The sequence below is a fragment of the Guyanagaster necrorhizus genome, assembly GCF_019112545.1.
Source record: "Guyanagaster necrorhizus MCA 3950 unplaced genomic scaffold BT62scaffold_3, whole genome shotgun sequence".
Classification (NCBI taxonomy): domain Eukaryota; kingdom Fungi; phylum Basidiomycota; class Agaricomycetes; order Agaricales; family Physalacriaceae; genus Guyanagaster; species Guyanagaster necrorhizus.
The window spans coordinates 1509366-1526865 of record NW_025064882.1 but is presented as its reverse complement, the minus strand read 5'-3'; the positions used below and the strand labels follow the sequence as shown (position 1 = coordinate 1526865).

The window sequence follows — 17500 nt, the reverse complement described above, 5'->3', positions numbered from 1 at the left end:
AAAAACAAGATCATGAGGATCATGCGATGAAGAAACCTTTCTAAGGACGAGAGATGAGCCGAGGGCGTTTCTGAAGAAATATAAGCATCAGAGAAGAGGGGGATGGTGCTGGAGGACGCGGCGGCGAAAGAGTCGAGCCACAAGCGTTCTGTGCCTCAAAAAAAAGTTGAGCCTCCTTCTCCCCGCTGACTTAGCGATTTGTTCTTTTCGTTTAATATTCCCAGAGCCCCTCTACAGCTTTGGCGTCTTTATCTGATGCAAGGTCCGTCAGGGTTGTGCAACTTGAATGTAGTTGACCAAATAGCGTCAATGCCGGAATCGATGGGCGCTTCCTTAAATACGGTTTACTCTTAGCACAGCCTTGACAGGAATAGTATGTACACCATGACCAGCAAGTGCCCTATCCCAGAGTCACAGCCAGCTCAGCTGTTGGACGAACTTCTTTGGTGGAATTATCACTGCCTTCCTGCTGTTGATTCTATCCGAGGGTGGCCATTCAGAATACCTATAAAGCAGTGGAGACTAATTCAAAGCCCAACTATTTTCCGCCCCTCCTTCCAATCCTCCAGCACCGATTATTCATGGATGAACAACGTTTTGGAGTCGACGCGAGCATGCTCCAATCTTCGTTTGAGGATTTGTAGGTTCTTCTATCATCGACACTGCGTGAAAATCATTAAGCGCATCGCTCTAGGACCCCGCTTGACGGCCCACGCGACGAGTATACTTTTTCCGTCGCTAAACCTCAGGAAGCCTTCGCCGACGATTCTCTAGTTCATTTCCCTTATATCGCTGGTTTGTTGTTCATATAAAATCAATTATTTTTTTTTTTACTTATACCCATTGTTCCTAGACACTCATAACACTTCAGAGGAGACATGGCTGGGTCAAAGTAAGTCACCTTTTTCAAGATCCCGGTAGTTTTGAGGTCTATTGATGCCCTTTGTTAGCCTTTGACTATGATGTTATCCTTACCAGCTCCGCTCCTTGCTCTACAGTCGGAGGACTGAGTGTCAGCCTGAGTACGTCTGACATAGTTTCTGGCACTGGATCGAGCATTGATTTTCAACGTTACAGCTGTCAGCGATTGTGACTCCAATAGCAGTTGTGGTGAACTGTCGACTTCATCACCACAGTCAGGCAACTTCCTTGAACTTCCCTCAACTCGTGCTTTCACTGGCAGGAGAAAGTCAGACTCGTCCGCAGGAATCCCGATTTCCTCAGTCGAGTTCCTAAGTGATCTTCGGCGACGCCCCTCTGCCCCCTCGCTCAACAGTCGTTACGAGCAGCAGATCTCACACAGTGCTAGGAAAATGTCTTTAGAAATCGAGACAACTAATATCTTTGCGACGCCGGAGCTAATCCAAGGGAGCAGCTCAGATTCTAGGTCGCCAATTTTCACCGATGGTCCTTCGTCGTATGGTAACACCACTCCGTTGATTTCAGGACAGACGCAGGTGACGGATGGCCTGCCTTTTTGGCTGACCCCGACGCCTTCCCCCATCTCTCTGAACTGTCCTCTCCTACCGGTAGACGGGACATCATCATCAAAGAGCCACCCACAGATGGGTAAATCACGCTCGAAAAAAGACATGGAAGCCAGCAGGCAACGAAGGAAGATGCAAGGCCCAGGAAAATATGTATGCAAAGTTTGTGGTGACGATTTCACCACAAAGCATAGGCTTCAAGGTGGGCGGCTTTGACAACCTGACGATTATAATCCTACTGATTTTTTAATGCTATATAGGACACCAAGAGTCAAAGCATGATGGCATCAAATTCCGATGTAATGCGTGCAATGTAGAACTGAGCCACAGAACGTCTTACGATCGTCATGCCAAGAAGACTTGTCCAGTTCTTCATCCTCGGGACACGAAGGCTGGAGGGACATGACATTACCGGATAGATTTAAACTCATACACTTACTGACAGGCGGAACCGAGGGCGCGATACACATAACATTAGCCTCTTTCAATATAACTCTGAATGTGGCTTACTTGGAGAATAATACTGTCTGAGATTCCTTACCAAGCCATGCTAATCGAACGATCAAGTCCGGTAGATCAGTCCCCAAATGCAAATTCCTTGCCTTTCAATTTGGCTCATCAAAACGAGCATGCCTTCTTGCATCGAATAAGCGCTAGAGCAGTGCGACATATCACGTACATGTACCTGCATGCGATTAACGCGAGGCGCTCTTATCCATCAGATGCTTTCCGGAAACCGGAATCTGCTCGAGTCACATCCTTACCCGGCTTCCGGTGCCCTTTATCCTTTTAATCTTAATTCGACCTCCTCCATCTCACAAATTCCTCACAATGAGCTACGTCTATCTCCCAGAAATCCATATCTACAGTCCTTCTGAAGAGCAAGGCGCATTCGACGAGTCTCCCCTCGAAAGGTGAGTATATCGACCGCGCCATCATTAGCGCCGAAGCGCTGATATTTCGATAGCCTTCATGGTTTTCCTGAAATATCCCCTAACATTTGGGACCAAGGAATAACAAGAGGCTATGATTTTGGTCATGGTTTGTGAGCTTTCGTTGAATCTTGTTATGTCGCTTACAATATCTTCCAGATGCTTCCCAGTATCTCACCAGCTCAGCCGGCGACGAGGGAATGTTATTCAATGGTGGTAGGTGAATGCACAATTTTTAAATGGAATATCATAGTTATATTTTTCCCAACGCAGGCACCAGCCCTTATACTTATGGTTCCTACTTAACGCCCTCGAATTCGCTCTCGCCCGTATCTCCCAGCATTCCTCTTCTCACTCCAGAGGATACGCTATATCCTTTGCCGAACTATTCGCCGGTCCAGTTCCAAGAAAGTACTTTGCTTGGAAATTCTTTCCAGTTTCTTCGTATCTCGGACCATCCACGGTCCTCATCTTCGACCTCTTCCATTATCCCACCTCATAGCTATTCTCTACCGACTGCCAGCAACTTTCAGAACTCCCTTTCAGCGGATTACGATCATCTTTGCCTGTTGTCGCCTGCCGCCGCAACCGAAACTGTGGCACTCAGTCCCAGCCCTACCACTAGCGTATCCAGTCTTCCCGACGAGGAACAAGACATCGGCGGAAGGTTGGATTCTCTAGCTGGGAAACATTGTGCCCTTCCTGCGAACGCCAAACGCAATCTTCGAAATCTCCCCGAGCGCTCCGTTGTTGCTCAACATCAAAAGAAGATCGATACAGCAAAGAGGCAACACGCGACCAACGGCAGTGAGGCTAAACGTATACGCGAACGAAAGTACAAGTGCCAGGTTGACGGATGCACGAAGACTTACACAGCTTCCCACAATTTCAAGGGTGCGTTTTGATTCCTCACACTTTATCGATTATGATCTAAACTGCCATCATAGATCATTTGATGGGTCACCGAGGGATGAGACTATTGTGCCCTCACAGAGACTCGGGCTGCCGTGAGGATTATGCACAGGAAGTGTCTCTCTGCCGCCATCACAGAAACTCACACAAGGACTGCACCCGGCGCCACCATCGCGCTGATTACGTATGGTCAAGCAAGGAAGAATCCCTGTGACTTGCGATTTTTCTATATTTTTGCGCCCATCTATCTACCTTAAATCATATATACGATAGTAGTACACATCTTTTCAGTACAAATTATACCATCAAATTTGGTTTCTTCTTACTCACGCAATACAGTGTTTTGTGAATCGATAGGATCAAATGGCTACATCTTCGAGAGTATACCTTGAGAAAAACGTAACACCCCAGCACCCAACTCGCGTTAAATTCCTCTTCTGTGGGATACGGCCGACATTCGAAAGCGGTGCGGTTAGTGGTCCTTCCTCGGAAACGCCCCATCCTAGGCAGTATCGGGTTTCCGGCCCGATTTTCCGGACCGGATCGCTCACCTGCTCATCAGGAATGCCTTTAAAGCGTAGGGATAGACAGACTTTGCGTTTCCAACTGCGTAGAAATCCTGCATACATTCCACTATGTCATCCGTCAAGACGTTCCCCACAATCAAAGCCGTCCGAACTTTCGTCGTAGGCGGTGTAGGTTCCGGCGGTGACTACCACAATGTTGCCCGTGGTCATTGGTGCGGCAAGTCCTTCCCCTGGGAGTATAACTGACGAAGCTGTATAATGCAGGCTTATTGATAATCCGATTGCCACGCCCATGTCCAAGTACGAGGAATATCGTAGCTCTCGTATAACCTGGGGCATCAACGTCCTCGGCTCGTTCTGTGTCGAAATAGAGGCCAGCGACGGCACAACCGGGTTCGCCACTGGGTTCGGCGGACCACCCGCTTGCTGGATTGTCTCGCAGCACCTCGAACGGTTCCTTATCGGGGCAGACCCAAGAAATACGAACCGCCTCTGGGACCAGATGTTCCGTTCGACGATGTTCTATGGGCGAAAGGGGCTCCCCATTGCTGTTATATCCGTCATCGACCTGGCTATATGGGATTTGCTCGGGAAAATTCGCGGGGAGCCTGTGTACAAGATGATTGGTGGTTCGATCAAAGATGAAATATCATTTTATATCACTGGCCCGGAGCCGACTGCGGCGGAGGCGATGGGATTCTGGGGCTCGAAAGTTCCGTTGCCGTATGGTCCTGATGAGGGGCATGCGGGGTTGAAGAAAAACGTCGAGTTTTTGAGGAAACATAGGGAGAGCGTCGGGCCTGACTATCCTATCATGGTCGACTGTTGGATGGCGCTGAATGTTCAGTACACCATCGAGCTGGCGACGGCATGCTTGGATCTGAACATCAACTGGTGGGAAGAGGTCTTACATCCTGATGACTTTGATGGCTTCGCAAGGTTAAAATCTGCGCTGCCGCGACTTAAGTTTACCACAGGAGAGGTATGCACCGTTCTGCTGCCATTGTCTGCTTGCTGAACTCGAAATGCTAGCACGAGTACACCAAGTACGGGTTCCGCAAGCTTATCGAGGGCCGTAACATCGACATTCTCCAACCTGACGTGATGTGGGTTGGAGGAATGACTGAGTTAGTGAAGATCGCTGCTCAGGCGGCGGCGTACGATATCCCTGTTGTGCCCCACGCCAGCGGCCCCTACAGCTACCATTTCGTCGTTTCGCAACCGAACTGCCCCTTCCAAGAGTACCTGGCAAACTCGCCCGATGGGAAATCAGTGCAACCAGTGTTCGGCGACCTGTTCTTGAATGAGCCTGTGCCGCACGGAGGAAAACTGCATGTGTCGGTACTGGATAAGCCTGGATTTGGATTGGAATTGAATCCCAATGCACGGTTGCTGCCAGCGAATAGCGTGTTGTTCCCGTCGCCTGGTAAAGAGATAACTGCCACCCTTGAGAAGGAGAAGGAAAATTGAATAGGTAGCCGCTCAATTGTAAGATGTATATGACGTATAGAATATCCAAAGAAAACCCTGTCAAGGTAATTATGTAGCTGGATTGGCAATCAGACAAATTGGTTGGATTATACCGTCTCCCGTGTTGCACCGGCGTCCTGCGTATTGAGGCAATAAGACGAGGACTGTAGGCGCAAAAAGCAACAGAAGGGACTGAAAACGTCGTTGGTGGTAGCGGCAGTGGAGATCGCAAAAGGCAGCCGGTGACGATTGCCTGCAAATCCGGCAAGGAGCCACAAACAAACTGACGTTAGAAGGGGAAACTCGGAATCTGAATTCTTGCTACTCCCATATACCTTCAATACCCAGTCGTTCTCGCCACCACGTCGAATTCGTCGTTCGCATCAACGGCAGCGTGAAAAATTCTGGTCCAGGAAGACCCTACGATGGCAATTCACCCAGTTCCTGGACCGGCGTATGCAATCCTAGCAGCGGCCAATGGCAGCAATCCTCAACTCGCTTCGTACAGCATCGCTCAAGCCGTTTCGTCGCTTTCATCATCCGCCAACAACTTCCAAGCATCGTCTCTGCCAGTGTCTAACGGTGCCCGGGTGAACACGGTCCCCAATACTGCATTCAAAGCTCCGGCTCACAAGCATGCACATCATCTGCATTCTATACCGCCTCGGGAAAAGAGTACACGGACGCTCATTATTGATCATATGCTATGGGTTCATGGTGCGCCAATACGCCAATTATTCGAAAGAATCCAATTAACATTCTATGTAGGTCGAACACGGTTTGCTCAGGCTCGAGCAGAACTAGGTATGACGGATCGCACCGGCGGACCCCGATCCACGAATTACATCCATCGTCGCCGGCCAGAAAACTTTGAGGAGGAAGAGGAACTGGGCAGCGATGGCGAAGATGTCGTTATGCTCAAGACTAGAGCCGCTGGTCGCCACCATGATCCTCTCAGCGACGTCGAAGAAGAACAGCTGCGCACCCAGGATCTAGGTCTTGCTCGAAGCCTCCGCCTGCGAGCAGAAGACCTTGAGAAGGTTGTCCTGTCCATGCTTGAGCAGCCACCGCCGCTGCTGCCCATACCAGATGAAGATATCTTGACGCCGCCGACATCACCACAAATCCATCCATCCAATCAACGTACAGGCTCCCACCCTCATACTTTGCCTAACGGTGTCCGTCTCCGGTTGGCTCTTGGCGTAATGATCAACGACCTTTTTGCCCGGCATGCTCCCCCACCGCCCTTCCGCCATCAGCGCTCCCATCAGCCAAACTCACCAGCTGTGAGCCTTACTCCTTCCGATATTTCGTCGGTCGACCCTACCTACCTGCCCACACCGTCCCATCTGCCACCCGCCCTAACTACCGTCTCTTCCGTCTCTGCCTACTCGCCACTCGTTCCGGGGTACAATCAGTGCAATTATCCTGTAAGTCATCCGGGTATCGTCCCTATATGGCGTATCACTCACCTGTATTTATCCAGCCCAAAACCCCTATAAAACCAACAGGCCGTATTCACGCCTTGTACCTAGAAGGTGCAGATCCCAGTACTGCCAATTCCCCTCCGGCATTCCGGTGTCCTAGACATCTCCATACAGGTTGCGAAATATGTGTTGGAGCCAAATCCTCTATGCGCGTAGCCAGTGGACGTGGACGTTCAAATTCAACTGGCGTACCGGGTGTAGGTGAGCGGACGACAAGGATGGGTCCCGCGCCTACGTGGAAAGGCACGACAGCAGGTATGAGCCCTGATGGAGGTGGAATAACAGGATGGAAAGACGGTAGCGGCATTGGGTCTGGGCTCGCGAGAACAGCAGCAGGGGGGAGCGTTTTGAGGCGAAACAACCTGGCTGACGAAGTCATGGGGTCAGGTATAGGTACAGGGTCGGGGAACACCAAGTTGTCTGATCTGATTCCCAGGTTCTTAAGGCTGTCCGCTTTAGCAGCAGCAGAATTGGGACGAGAGAAGAGAGAAGAGGCTGGTTTCGAATCGCCGCGATCAAAGGATGGAGATGGGGGTGGTTACATGTCCGCAGGGGAACGTAGCCATGAAAATGGGAGGATGTATGGAGAATTATCTCCCTTGCCATCACCGGCCCATACGTCGACTTCTCGGGCCATTGCTGACGCCCAAAATCGGTTATATGGTGTGGCCCTTCGCCCGTCGAGACAATGGTACATGCTTCTTGCTGGCTTACTGACTAGGGCGGTGTTAGAGGGGTACTTGACGGCTGGGTGGAGAGGTTCTCATGCCGTGGAGTGTTTGTTGACTGTCGGCCTTGGTATCATTGAGCCTGTGCCTGGCAGAGAGGCAGAGCCTGATCAAGCATGGCAGGAATTTAACCCGGACGAAATGCCGAGCCTGTCCGAGGCGGCGCGGGTACTCTTTCCTGGACTTCGGCAGGGCGCGCCACTGAGAAAAGGCGCAGAGGAACAAGAATTTGAGATGGAAATGGATGAACGACTACGAAGGGTAAGTGATCTTTATTCACAACAATCTACCCTGCACTCATGCCATCTTCCGCCCAGTTCTATGATATCCCCGCGTCGACACCAGATTTGTCTACGCACATGGAAGATCTTGCATGGCAGTATCCTGCGGAACCAGTTGAGCGTGCAGCGGTCAGGTTCTGCGAAGCCATCGCCAAATGGAGAGGCAAGCCAGAGTTAGAGACTGTGAGTATATATTCCGCCAATCGGAGCATTGATCCACTTATCATGACACTTTAGTACAAGAAGAAATCTCAACCCTTGGCATCGAATAACGGGTCGTCTTCGGCTATGACAATTGAGTCGCTTGTCCATTCTAATCCAGTCAGTCCGTCGACGAGTAGGGACCCTCTTCGACTTCCTCCGAGATTCCGCACAAACGCACCGACTAACGACCGGCAGCCAAATATTGAAGTGTACTTCATCCAGCCGCAGTATTCGATGAGCGGATACAACAACGCGTGGGGGTGGAATAAGCGGCTACAGTCACCTGAAGATGATCGCTCCCGCGTGTCCAAGAGAGCCCATGTATGAGTTCGACAAGCTCGGGTGTGGTGTATCATTATTACTGTTCGTACACTAGGTGTTATTATTTGTAGCTTTTGGGATCAGTTCGCTGTTTATCGTTTTTTGTTATGCAGTCGTGGACTTTAGTATACGTCAAGTCGTCCAACACTTGTATTTCTAGGCATTATAATTGAATATCTCTCCAGTTCAATATACATTCCATCAATATGATAAATAGCAGAAAGTTGTAATAGATGACGACCCTTAGACGACTTCTTATCCATCATACGCCTCCAGTGACAAGAGATCCGACCAGGTCATGTCACTTCTAGTCGACTCTTAAGTCGCCTGAGAGATTTGTGTGAGGAATTGCTTTTCCGTCATCCAGTACCACAGGACAATGAGCCAGTGCTGCTAAGACTTTGTCGAGAGACTTGTACGTAGGAAATCCAGTGACGAAGGTGCTGACAGAAGAAGCCATGGCATGATCTTGATTGACGTGGGGGAGCTCTGAGATACCTGAATCTCGGGCGATACATTCACTTCGGTGTGGTGGTAAGGGTGTCGAAGGCATACAGCTAGAATACATGCTGAACGAATCTTCAAGATGACATCCTCGTCGATGATAACAGACTTGATAATATCCCAAGCAGACCGCCTATCAAAGATAGCTCTCACATCTTCTTCTGCACATTCTTCGATAGCCCGGCGAACCCGTGCTACCGCGTTTGCATCGTCACCATCATCATAGTCGGAAAAGTTTTTGTAATCGGCACTGATGACTGGCTTTTTGAACCAGACTGTAGAACTCTGTTTCCTTTGATGCAGGCGAGGTTCTGGAGGAGAGACATGGAATAGGGAATAGCTTTTGCGTCGTAGTGTGTTGTTACTGCTTCTGAAGCTGCCTAGAGAGTCACGATTGACGAACTGAGACACGTATGTTTCGTCTTCGGTGTCGCTAGGTGGGTGACATACATTGCAAAGATCCCTGCCAACTTCAGAATCGGAGCGGGGGTATGTCCATGACGATTTGGTGACGTTCTTGCTGTGAATCTGCACAGAATAAGAAGCCGCCTTTGCAAAGAGATCAAAACAGGCGAACACATAGTCAGCCAAGGGTCTTGTGAAGTCCCCATTTGAGGTCGTTGAGACTCACGCTGGAGCCATAGAGAAAAGACGTGACATTTGGGTGAGCTAGAGTCGTTGGTGACTGCAGTGCAGTAGATAGGTACGAGAAAAATCGTCGGATGTAGGCATAGAGATGGAGGATAGCTGAAGAAATAATCTGTATAAGACGCGGCATACTAGATGATAGATGGTAAGAATCAAGGAGCAACCCTGCCCGCCAGCAAGTCAATACCACGTTATGATTCCCAGGCCAAGTGAATAAATCCTACTTGCGCGACAGTTGGAGATAAAAATTTGACTCAGACCTTTAACCAGTCGACGAGTAGAGGAAACATAATATTCGCTGTGGAAGAGTCTGGTTCGACTAGAACAGAAGCTTCGGTACGACAGACGGCGCACCACGCGGTACTTGAGGAATCAACGAGCTAGCGTCGACAGGAAACAAATGAAGCAGACAAACAAAATGTTTCCTAGTCGTTGCGTCACATTTGGTCCGTATTCGTACATGCGTAAGCGGGAAATCGAGACAAGAAATATTAGATGCAAAACGCGGAAAACGAGATAAGATGATAAGATGATATAAAGGAACAGAGGGTAACTCTACCACCTTCGTCCAGATGAACTATCAGTACCAGCACGAATAGGTCTGAAAAAGGATATGATAGGTATACGGCAACCTTTTGTATGCAAACGATGGGAGGTGATGATTGTGTGTATAAGCGTGAAAAATGCAATCTGGGAGATGTTTGGGTATGGTAAGTGGTGAGGGAAAACAAGACACTATGTAATGGAATGCTCAGTCCAAAGCAAGGCAGAACATAAATAAATCCTCCCACTGAATGTGTCGGCCTCATCCAAGCTCAATTCCGCCCTATCCTATGCTGGAATTAAGTCATCTATAGTCGTATCATTCGTTTCCCGCAACATGAAAAAGGGCCCACTACCGGGCAGCATAAGGATCAAAAGCGGCTTGGGGACCTGGAGATGCCCTTCCGTACGTTGGTGCAGGAGACTTGGTGCGCAGCGCTGCCGATGGACCCGGACTAGCACGTCCTGCAAGCGTAGGAGATGCTCGACCAGTGTCCGCGTAGGCCAACCCAGGCCCTGGACTCATTCTGCCAGCACCGGTCATCTGCGTCATGGGAATGGCCTCGCCTTGCGACCATTCAGACCCAGGGGGTGCATCATTGAATGTATTTGGCACAGGCCCACGATATGGGTCATAGTATGCGTTGGCATTTGGATCATCACGGTACGGGATGGGTTGATTGGGATTCAAGTGAGGGAGAGGAGGTACGGCATAGGGATCATTGTGAGTAAGATCTGGTGTAGAGAAGTTATTGGTGGAGGTGGAAGGGGCACGAGACAAGGAAACTTCAGAACCGGTGTCGAAGCCAGCTCGACCGGTGCTGTGAACAGGGAGAGGATGCGAATCACCACCATCGGAGCCGTGAGCATTAAGCTCTGGCCATTTGATAGCCTCGCCTGGAGGAGATATAAGTTTAACGAACAAATGAAGGAAATGGTAGACGTACTATCGTCAAAGTCGGAGAACCGTTTTCTCGTCAACTTCCACGCAATGAAGCCTATGATGCCCAAGAGCGCCACCCCACCCGCAACAGACAGACCAATAATTGTCCCAGTGCTAACTCCAGAGCTGCTACTAGAACTAGTGCTGCTGCTGCTGCCGCTGCTGCTGCTGGACGCACTACTGGAAGAGGCCGTCTCGCTTTGACTACCTTTGGTGTTGGTACTGGTAATCGTTATTGTAACTGCTTCACCAGCATTATTAGTGGATACAGACTCGGTTGTCTGAACCTCGGCAGTCTGCGTGGACTGGGCATTGTTTTGAGTGGTGGTTTGTTGGTTGGTCGTAGTCGCTTGGGCGGTAGTGGTTCCAGTGGTGCTAGTATTTTCCGACGTCGTTGTCGTTGTCTGCTGCTGATTGGTTGTCGACGTCGTCGTCTGCTGGGTCGTTGTTGTCTGTTCTTGTGTCGTCGTCTGTTGGGTGGTGGTAGTGGGGGAAGTTGTTGTCTGCTGCTGTTGCGTTGTGGTGGTCTGCTGTCCTCCGGTCGTTGTTGTACCAGTCGCCACTGTTGTCGTTGTTGCTTCTGTCCCTTGACCGCTGGTGGTTGCCTGACGAACCAGATGCGGTCTTTCCCAAGCGCTGGAGGCCTGAGCCAGCGCAATGGTCAGGAGACAGGAAAGCAGAAGCGAGTGAGACGGCTTCATTGGGAGTTGATGTAAGATGGCAGATATGCTTGACGTCTAGTATAGGAAAAAAGAAAAGAAAATTGGAGGCCTGGAGAAGGGAATACAGTGGCGCTGGTTCAGAACGTTGAAGATAGCGAAACAGCGATGTCACAAGTGTCACACATGCCGAAGTTCACACTGCGCTGCATAGCCCTTCGCAGCAACAGCGATCCTTTTGCACTGCAACGGGTGATGCAGAAGCGTGGCAATAAGTATCATCGCTTTCTATGCTACGCATGACGTCTGTCCGTTTCAACTGCTCTAAATGTCCGAGTCTAATGTTGCAGTACGCAACAAATATTGGAGACAGTCACCGATAATGGAACAAGGCCGTCTGCTGCTGGTTTCGCAGGATTCTTCTTTTCTTCACTATGCGACCATCAATGCATCATAACTGATCTATCTGGTACGACTTTGGCCGTCTTCCTCCGAGTCGACATGCTTGCTATGCACCTCTATATTTTTCGGAATTTCCTTACATAAAAGACTTGGGGTAACCTTTTTCTTCTGGCAGCCACTGCAGGGGGGGTAGGAAGGGGGCCTACTATCGCGACCGTCAGTTTTCTTGGCGGGACTAGCGGAACTGCTGCTATTTCTAATCTCAAATGCAGGACTTCTGGATCAATGATAAAACCTTGGTTCTTGTAGATTCTCGCTGCTCTAACGTTCTAAAGCATTTGTGTTCCAGTTGGAGCCTGCTTGGCGGAAACGAACAACTCTGAACCTGTTTCTGACCTTGTCCAGGCAAATCATCGGATATACGAACCTTGGATAGTGAAAAGGGTTTCGAGGTGTGTTGCCATCCCGAGTGCCGCATCGATATCGAGTGCCAAAGCGAACTCGTGTTCCAGCAGGCGTTAGGCAGTGTTCCCGCTGCATTATAGATAGCACCTCTGTCACGTTTCCTGCATTATGGAGATTATCTCTTCGCAGACTTTTACAAAAACTTTACGCTCAGCGCACCCTTGTTCTTGCCCCACCAGGGTATACCTTACCCCCTGCAATGCCTGTTACCGCAATCCTGTACATTGGTTCTGTCCATCGAGTGCAACTACAAGTTACCAGCTGCATCAACATGTGGTGAATTGTCTCACAGATTCCATTATTTCTAATTTTTACCGCAACAAGTGTGTAGACTCGAACGCAGTCTACACGAATGCACATTCAGCATTCTATTGTCAACGCTCCAAATGTTGCAATGCTTTAGTACCCAAACTCGAGCACTTTCTGTGGGTCGCAAGCGCATCTTTCGGAGAAGTTAGAAACAGAATGACCACTTTGGAATCACTGCTAATAAACATGCAAGCAATCACCCACTGGAGAGTACCAATAGACGTAGCATGGCACGTGCTAGTTCATTTCCAGATTTGTGGGTCCATGTTAACCTGTCATTTTTTCTTTCGCCATGGAAAAACATTCATATGATATCGAAGTCGGGCCAGAAATCGTCAATTCACTGGCAAGGTCATTAAAAGACTCCCAACAACAGTTAAAGCAGTCTGAGGTAGGGTACGACCTTGGTTGATCAAGTCTTTTGTTGACTTAGGACCGTAGAAAAAAGTGAAGGAATTGGAGAAATCTAAAAGGATATTGACGGAGAGCGTTGAGAGGCTCAAGAAGGAGAATATAGAACTGAATTGTGAACTTGCCGCGGTCCGAGACTGTAAGACCGCCGTCAAGGTTGAACCAGCTGTAAGGATCGCTACACATTTGTCTGGCAGACAGCCAGTACTGAATGTATACAGGAAATCATTCCAAAGCGCGAGGAAGTCGAACTTGAAAACAATGTTGAAACGGAAGAGGTACAAGGCTATCATATGGCTCACTGGACGAGTCAATACGAACAAATCAAAGAAAAATACCGGAAGGAAAAGGCAAAGCGACGTCAAGCTCGCCAAGTGCGTGACTTTTTCTGTCAATTACAGCAGTGCTGAAAATCTGTCGTAGCAATGTGACACATTGACGACGCAATTGGCTGAAGTGACTGGCGAGGGAGCAGCACTATCGAAACGGCATAGAGAGCTTGAGATTTTATTGGAGAAAATCAAAAAGGATTTCGAATCGAGAAAGGTGAGGCGCTTTCTTTCAATACGGTGAATTGACTAAGCAACTGTTCAGGCTATTCATTTGCATGTAGGGCACCTATACGTCGATATGCTTCCAGAGCTCCTCTGACATTTCAATTTTAGGACGAGCGAAAAATGTTGAGGGATGCCATGGAAAAATATCCCTTCGATAGATCTCAGCTCCAAGTAGGTCCAATTGCAAGACATAGCTTTACCATCGCCAACTTCCGCAAGTTCCTGAGCTCTGTATGTTGTCATTCTCTTTGCACATCTGTTACATTGACAACTGATGCCTTCTGTACATCAGAATCCCAAGATTCAAAGGTCAGTTCCAGAATCTGGGCATCAGACTGCTCGCACCAGTAGCTAACTTCAACATTCATTAGCTTCGCTTCCACCGACGAGTCAATCTGCCTTCAATTTTCAGACCCATTCTTGTGGTGTGGGAAGCCTGGAGGGCATGCATTGCTGTTTGGACCATGTCATACACTCCAGCTTAACGACATTGAAGCAAAATGGATTGCCCATCCAATGAAGGATATGTATGGGGCAACCAGAGAGTTGTTCGTTGTCAATCACGATACTGCTTATTACGATGGGACGTACAAGTGTTTGCCTCTGAGCCACGGGATGATTCCCGGCGGCTGTTCGGACCTATCTGGACTGGTGTGTGCTTTGCGAATCATAAAATCTTAACATTTGAGCAAATTTTCTCAAGGATCTGGAGGCACTCGCCCGCACCACAGTTTCTGACCAAGGGGCTTCATATAAACTGTATCAAGATAGCTTCGAAGCAGTTGTGGATCTTTGGAAATCCAACATTCTCAAAGTAGAATGTGTTGGTCTGCAACATGTCGGCTTCAATGAAGGACTTTATAATGCGCTCGTGCAGATGGGTCGAAAATTGGGCGACAAAGAATCTGGATGCATGAAATCCAGAGTGGAGGGTCGGGCGAAGTCAAGCACTAAACGCACAATCTCCGAGTATTCAGAGAAGCATGAGCATCCTGTTAAAAGACGAAAAGAGTCATGATGATATCGTTCCATTGTTAGTGAGCGGCCGGCCACGCTGGCGTGACGGTCTGTCCTTCCGGCTACTGTTCATGAATTTCTAGTATATGCATCATATTCCCGCGCTAGGCAACTGTCATCCGATGTGAGAGATGGAAAACGCTACAGAAACATGGAGGAAAACGACGAGAAGGGTCATGTACGAGTGGTATAAATAGTCTGCAAGTCGTTATTACGGAACTTATATACATCAAAGGATTCGAGTAGGTGCGTACAAGGTGCATACAAAGCAGCCACTGTGTCTTGTAGTACGTATGCACGGATGTAAGTACACCTAGGGCATATATGTAAATAAGTACATGCTTCCAAGCACAGAACCGATTGTACATGGACGGTACGCGCCCTTTTCAAAAGCGTGATATCGACAGCAACGATGGGATAGGAATACAGTCAAGGGAAGTGACGGTGCCGAAAATCATGACGGGTAATACGTGCCATCGTCCCACGATTCTGGGTCGGAATGAGAATGCGAATTACATAGAGCACCAGAGGGACGCACCTTCGGTTATACTTCTCCACGCCAGATAGAGAACACCTATACAAGCGGTCTCAAGGAGCGTAGCGATGAAGCTGCCGTCGACCTTGGCGTTGCTCCCACTGCAAATAACTCTCCCCAACAAAAACCACGCAAGCTGGGAAAGCACGAAGAGGACTGCGGCGAGGATGTAGAACCACATGGGACGTGTCTCATTGAGCACGGCAAGTACAATGTACGCCATCAAGGCAAAGAAGATAACAGCACATACTCCGGGCCATATGGTGGTGAAGACAAATAGAGGTATAGAATGTAAGGATGCCGGTGGGTCGGATGGCTTGAGTGCGTTGGAGAAGGTGAGAGCGACATCGAGGGATATATAGAGGGTAGCTACGAAAAATGCCAGTGTGAGGATGGTGAAGGGCATGATGGACGCCATGGTGCCGTCCTCGACGACCTGCGTTGCGACGATGGCGTTGGCAAGGAGGGCAGCGAATAGGGCAGCGACAAGCCCTGCATGGATGGCTGTGAGTACGACCAGCGCGGTCGTGCCCTGCTCGAGCAGGGAACCTTGGGTCAACATTGAGAAGGGTAGAGTGAGAAAATAGAGAAAGAGCAGGAAGCGAAGCTCGACTCGGCCGACTGCGGCTTTGCGACGGTCGGTGAGGAAAATGAGCAAGGCGACGAAGACCATGCTGAGCGCACATACAACGACTTGTGCAATGTTGCTGATGCTGCCATCGGTGCCTACCCTTGGAATACCGCAAACTGGATTGACACCGACTGGATCATCGCTGCCTCTGTTCTGTAGGGTATCCGGAGAATTATCGAGGAGGAAGCGGTAAAAAAGGTTGCACCATGGGTAAGAAGGGGTATGGTGGCACAGAGGAGCAAAGTCGCCGAAGCGGGTCATGGAGGAGGGAGGCGGGGAGATAACGTGAGAATCTCTTTTTTGCTGACCGTTGTCTGGTGACCGGCTTCGGCACGATCCACCATATGATCCGCCGGCCGACTCCAACAATAGCTTCCGCCTCCTTTGTATACGATCTTCTGTCGATGAGCCCTGCCAGTACATCTGCAAAACTTTGGGAGTTTTTTTTTTTTCGTTTTCTGTGCTGATACCTGACCTTATCAGGATAATCTCCCAAGAAATAAGTTACTTATTGCGAAGCAGCAAATACATTAATGGGGTAGTGGTAACCTGGGTCGTTGCCATCGACCCGCCGGGGGTTCAATTTCCCCTTAATGCACAACATTTTTTTCTCATTCCCCACTAGCTGCCGTGTAGATTCACTAACAGTTTCCATTGTATATCTCTCTATATTGAAATTCCCTGGTCTGCACCCATTATGATTAACCTGTATAAGGAGCCTGAGCGCCATTCTCTCTGTCGTATCGCCTTTAGCCTCCCAGAAAACGGGTCGGATACGTCCTATTCCCGGATTTCCTGGCTTCACATGCCCGGGACTCGTTCTGTCGGCGACTCGAGCAACCGGTAACTGAGGGCTTAGTTTTCTCAGATGCGCTTCGATTAACCATCCCCTCCGAATTGGCCGATAACTAGCTCAAGTCATGATGCTGTCTGTGAGGATCAGGTGGTGCTTGTCAGGATCGAGATATTCCCTCAACATCGGGCTGAATGGCTTCGCAGGGGCACCTCAACCCTGATTTGCGTTTCGAACTGAGTTAGTATAGGTTAGTATGGTGTCGAGGCACACGGGCGTTGGTTCCGATATGAGCATAGTATTTTGACCTGTCAGATTTTTGCGTAAGAGCTTGTCGCGTCTTTTCTCTTCTTGTCCCGAGGTACAGTTAATCACTTGAGCTTGTCTTGGAATTTTAACAAAGTTCTACCTTAAGGGTCTGCCTCGTATCTAGGAATTGTCTGCGTACTGACCGACCTGAGGATGCCTTATTCGTCGCTGGTTCTGCTTTCTCAGGAACAACCTACATCGCAGTTTAGAATCCTTTGGATACCTCTCTATCATTGTTCGGGTGGTTAAGAACCCTTAATATCAAGCAACGCAAATGACAGAATCATTTTTTCTTTCTTATGACGCTCATTCCATTTCAGGAGTGTGTTTGTATTTTGTGTACCTGTCATTTTGGCCTTTTTTCTAGATGCTAAGATTGGTGTTGGATGCGCTTTTCTATGGTAAGCACTTTTCAGAATGGTACC

At 49.1% G+C, this 17500-nt stretch overlaps 8 protein-coding genes and 1 non-coding gene across 9 annotated transcripts; 6 read left to right on the top strand and 3 right to left on the bottom strand.

Moving 5' to 3' along the window:
- Positions 1–352: 352 nt before the first annotated feature.
- BT62DRAFT_990959 (uncharacterized protein) lies at positions 353–2034 on the top strand. Its single transcript, XM_043190258.1, has 6 exons — positions 353–640; positions 695–795; positions 854–892; positions 951–1022; positions 1078–1689; positions 1748–2034. The coding sequence occupies exons 1-6, from the start codon at positions 582–584 to the stop codon at positions 1891–1893; spliced, it is 1029 nt and encodes a 342-aa protein (XP_043044879.1). The 5' UTR covers positions 353–581; the 3' UTR covers positions 1894–2034.
- A 417-nt stretch (positions 2035–2451) lies between these two features.
- On the top strand, positions 2452–3756 carry BT62DRAFT_419961 (uncharacterized protein). Its single transcript, XM_043180838.1, has 4 exons — positions 2452–2528; positions 2579–2635; positions 2693–3313; positions 3367–3756. The coding sequence occupies exons 2-4, from the start codon at positions 2620–2622 to the stop codon at positions 3543–3545; spliced, it is 816 nt and encodes a 271-aa protein (XP_043044878.1). The 5' UTR covers positions 2452–2528; positions 2579–2619; the 3' UTR covers positions 3546–3756.
- Positions 3757–3935: 179 nt separating this feature from the next.
- Positions 3936–5447, top strand: BT62DRAFT_927076 (enolase C-terminal domain-like protein). The gene is made up of 3 exons (XM_043185173.1): positions 3936–4070; positions 4123–4840; positions 4891–5447. The coding sequence occupies exons 1-3, from the start codon at positions 3967–3969 to the stop codon at positions 5326–5328; spliced, it is 1260 nt and encodes a 419-aa protein (XP_043044877.1). The 5' UTR covers positions 3936–3966; the 3' UTR covers positions 5329–5447.
- Positions 5448–5496: 49 nt separating this feature from the next.
- Positions 5497–8554, top strand: BT62DRAFT_927075 (uncharacterized protein). Its single transcript, XM_043185172.1, has 5 exons — positions 5497–6045; positions 6097–6758; positions 6815–7804; positions 7861–8007; positions 8071–8554. The coding sequence occupies exons 1-5, from the start codon at positions 5754–5756 to the stop codon at positions 8353–8355; spliced, it is 2376 nt and encodes a 791-aa protein (XP_043044876.1). The 5' UTR covers positions 5497–5753; the 3' UTR covers positions 8356–8554.
- A 1388-nt stretch (positions 8555–9942) lies between these two features.
- On the bottom strand, positions 9943–11906 carry BT62DRAFT_1071949 (uncharacterized protein). Its single transcript, XM_043178816.1, has 2 exons — positions 10992–11906; positions 9943–10941 (listed from the first exon to the last, which is right to left on the bottom strand). Exons 1-2 carry the CDS (start codon positions 11686–11688, stop codon positions 10397–10399), a joined length of 1242 nt encoding a protein of 413 aa, XP_043044875.1. The 5' UTR covers positions 11689–11906; the 3' UTR covers positions 9943–10396.
- Positions 11907–13784: 1878 nt separating this feature from the next.
- BT62DRAFT_420050 (uncharacterized protein) lies at positions 13785–14860 on the top strand. Its single transcript, XM_043180839.1, has 4 exons — positions 13785–14021; positions 14083–14099; positions 14162–14441; positions 14494–14860. Exons 1-4 carry the CDS (start codon positions 13911–13913, stop codon positions 14806–14808), a joined length of 723 nt encoding a protein of 240 aa, XP_043044874.1. The 5' UTR covers positions 13785–13910; the 3' UTR covers positions 14809–14860.
- Positions 14861–15335, bottom strand: BT62DRAFT_420374 (uncharacterized protein). The gene has a single exon (XM_043180840.1). The coding sequence runs from the start codon at positions 15173–15175 to the stop codon at positions 14912–14914; it is 264 nt and encodes an 87-aa protein (XP_043044873.1). The 5' UTR covers positions 15176–15335; the 3' UTR covers positions 14861–14911.
- On the bottom strand, positions 14873–16290 carry BT62DRAFT_927070 (uncharacterized protein). The gene is made up of 2 exons (XM_043185171.1): positions 15346–16290; positions 14873–15296 (listed from the first exon to the last, which is right to left on the bottom strand). Exons 1-2 carry the CDS (start codon positions 16232–16234, stop codon positions 15262–15264), a joined length of 924 nt encoding a protein of 307 aa, XP_043044872.1. The 5' UTR covers positions 16235–16290; the 3' UTR covers positions 14873–15261.
- A 210-nt stretch (positions 16291–16500) lies between these two features.
- BT62DRAFT_t29 lies at positions 16501–16571 on the top strand. Its single transcript has one exon. It is a non-coding gene; the product is annotated as a tRNA-Gly (tRNA).
- Positions 16572–17500: the final 929 nt, after the last annotated feature.

What these genes read in the sequence shown, in the direction of transcription:
- BT62DRAFT_990959 (XM_043190258.1), top strand. Translation starts at nt 582, where the DNA reads ATGGATGAACAACGTTTTGGAGTCGACGCGAGCATGCTCCAATCTTCG. An exon ending in GGAGACATGGCTGGGTCAAA is followed by an intron (nt 893 to 950) that starts GTAAGTCACCTT and finishes GCCCTTTGTTAG; the next exon opens with CCTTTGACTATGATGTTATC. An exon ending in AGGACTGAGTGTCAGCCTGA is followed by an intron (nt 1,023 to 1,077) that starts GTACGTCTGACA and finishes TCAACGTTACAG; the next exon opens with CTGTCAGCGATTGTGACTCC.
- BT62DRAFT_419961 (XM_043180838.1), top strand. An exon ending in AGCTTCCCACAATTTCAAGG is followed by an intron (nt 3,314 to 3,366) that starts GTGCGTTTTGAT and finishes CTGCCATCATAG; the next exon opens with ATCATTTGATGGGTCACCGA.
- BT62DRAFT_927076 (XM_043185173.1), top strand. Translation starts at nt 3,967, where the DNA reads ATGTCATCCGTCAAGACGTTCCCCACAATCAAAGCCGTCCGAACTTTC. An exon ending in AATGTTGCCCGTGGTCATTG is followed by an intron (nt 4,071 to 4,122) that starts GTGCGGCAAGTC and finishes TGTATAATGCAG; the next exon opens with GCTTATTGATAATCCGATTG. An exon ending in TTAAGTTTACCACAGGAGAG is followed by an intron (nt 4,841 to 4,890) that starts GTATGCACCGTT and finishes TCGAAATGCTAG; the next exon opens with CACGAGTACACCAAGTACGG.
- BT62DRAFT_927075 (XM_043185172.1), top strand. Translation starts at nt 5,754, where the DNA reads ATGGCAATTCACCCAGTTCCTGGACCGGCGTATGCAATCCTAGCAGCG. An exon ending in TCATATGCTATGGGTTCATG is followed by an intron (nt 6,046 to 6,096) that starts GTGCGCCAATAC and finishes CATTCTATGTAG; the next exon opens with GTCGAACACGGTTTGCTCAG. An exon ending in ACAATCAGTGCAATTATCCT is followed by an intron (nt 6,759 to 6,814) that starts GTAAGTCATCCG and finishes GTATTTATCCAG; the next exon opens with CCCAAAACCCCTATAAAACC.
- BT62DRAFT_1071949 (XM_043178816.1), bottom strand. Translation starts at nt 11,688, where the DNA reads ATGAAGCCGTCTCACTCGCTTCTGCTTTCCTGTCTCCTGACCATTGCG. An exon ending in GTTCTCCGACTTTGACGATA is followed by an intron (nt 10,942 to 10,991) that starts GTACGTCTACCA and finishes TATCTCCTCCAG; the next exon opens with GCGAGGCTATCAAATGGCCA.
- BT62DRAFT_420050 (XM_043180839.1), top strand. Translation starts at nt 13,911, where the DNA reads ATGTTGAGGGATGCCATGGAAAAATATCCCTTCGATAGATCTCAGCTC. An exon ending in GTTCGGACCTATCTGGACTG is followed by an intron (nt 14,442 to 14,493) that starts GTGTGTGCTTTG and finishes AATTTTCTCAAG; the next exon opens with GATCTGGAGGCACTCGCCCG.
- BT62DRAFT_420374 (XM_043180840.1), bottom strand. Translation starts at nt 15,175, where the DNA reads ATGTACAATCGGTTCTGTGCTTGGAAGCATGTACTTATTTACATATAT.
- BT62DRAFT_927070 (XM_043185171.1), bottom strand. Translation starts at nt 16,234, where the DNA reads ATGACCCGCTTCGGCGACTTTGCTCCTCTGTGCCACCATACCCCTTCT. An exon ending in GTGGAGAAGTATAACCGAAG is followed by an intron (nt 15,297 to 15,345) that starts GTGCGTCCCTCT and finishes ATTCCGACCCAG; the next exon opens with AATCGTGGGACGATGGCACG.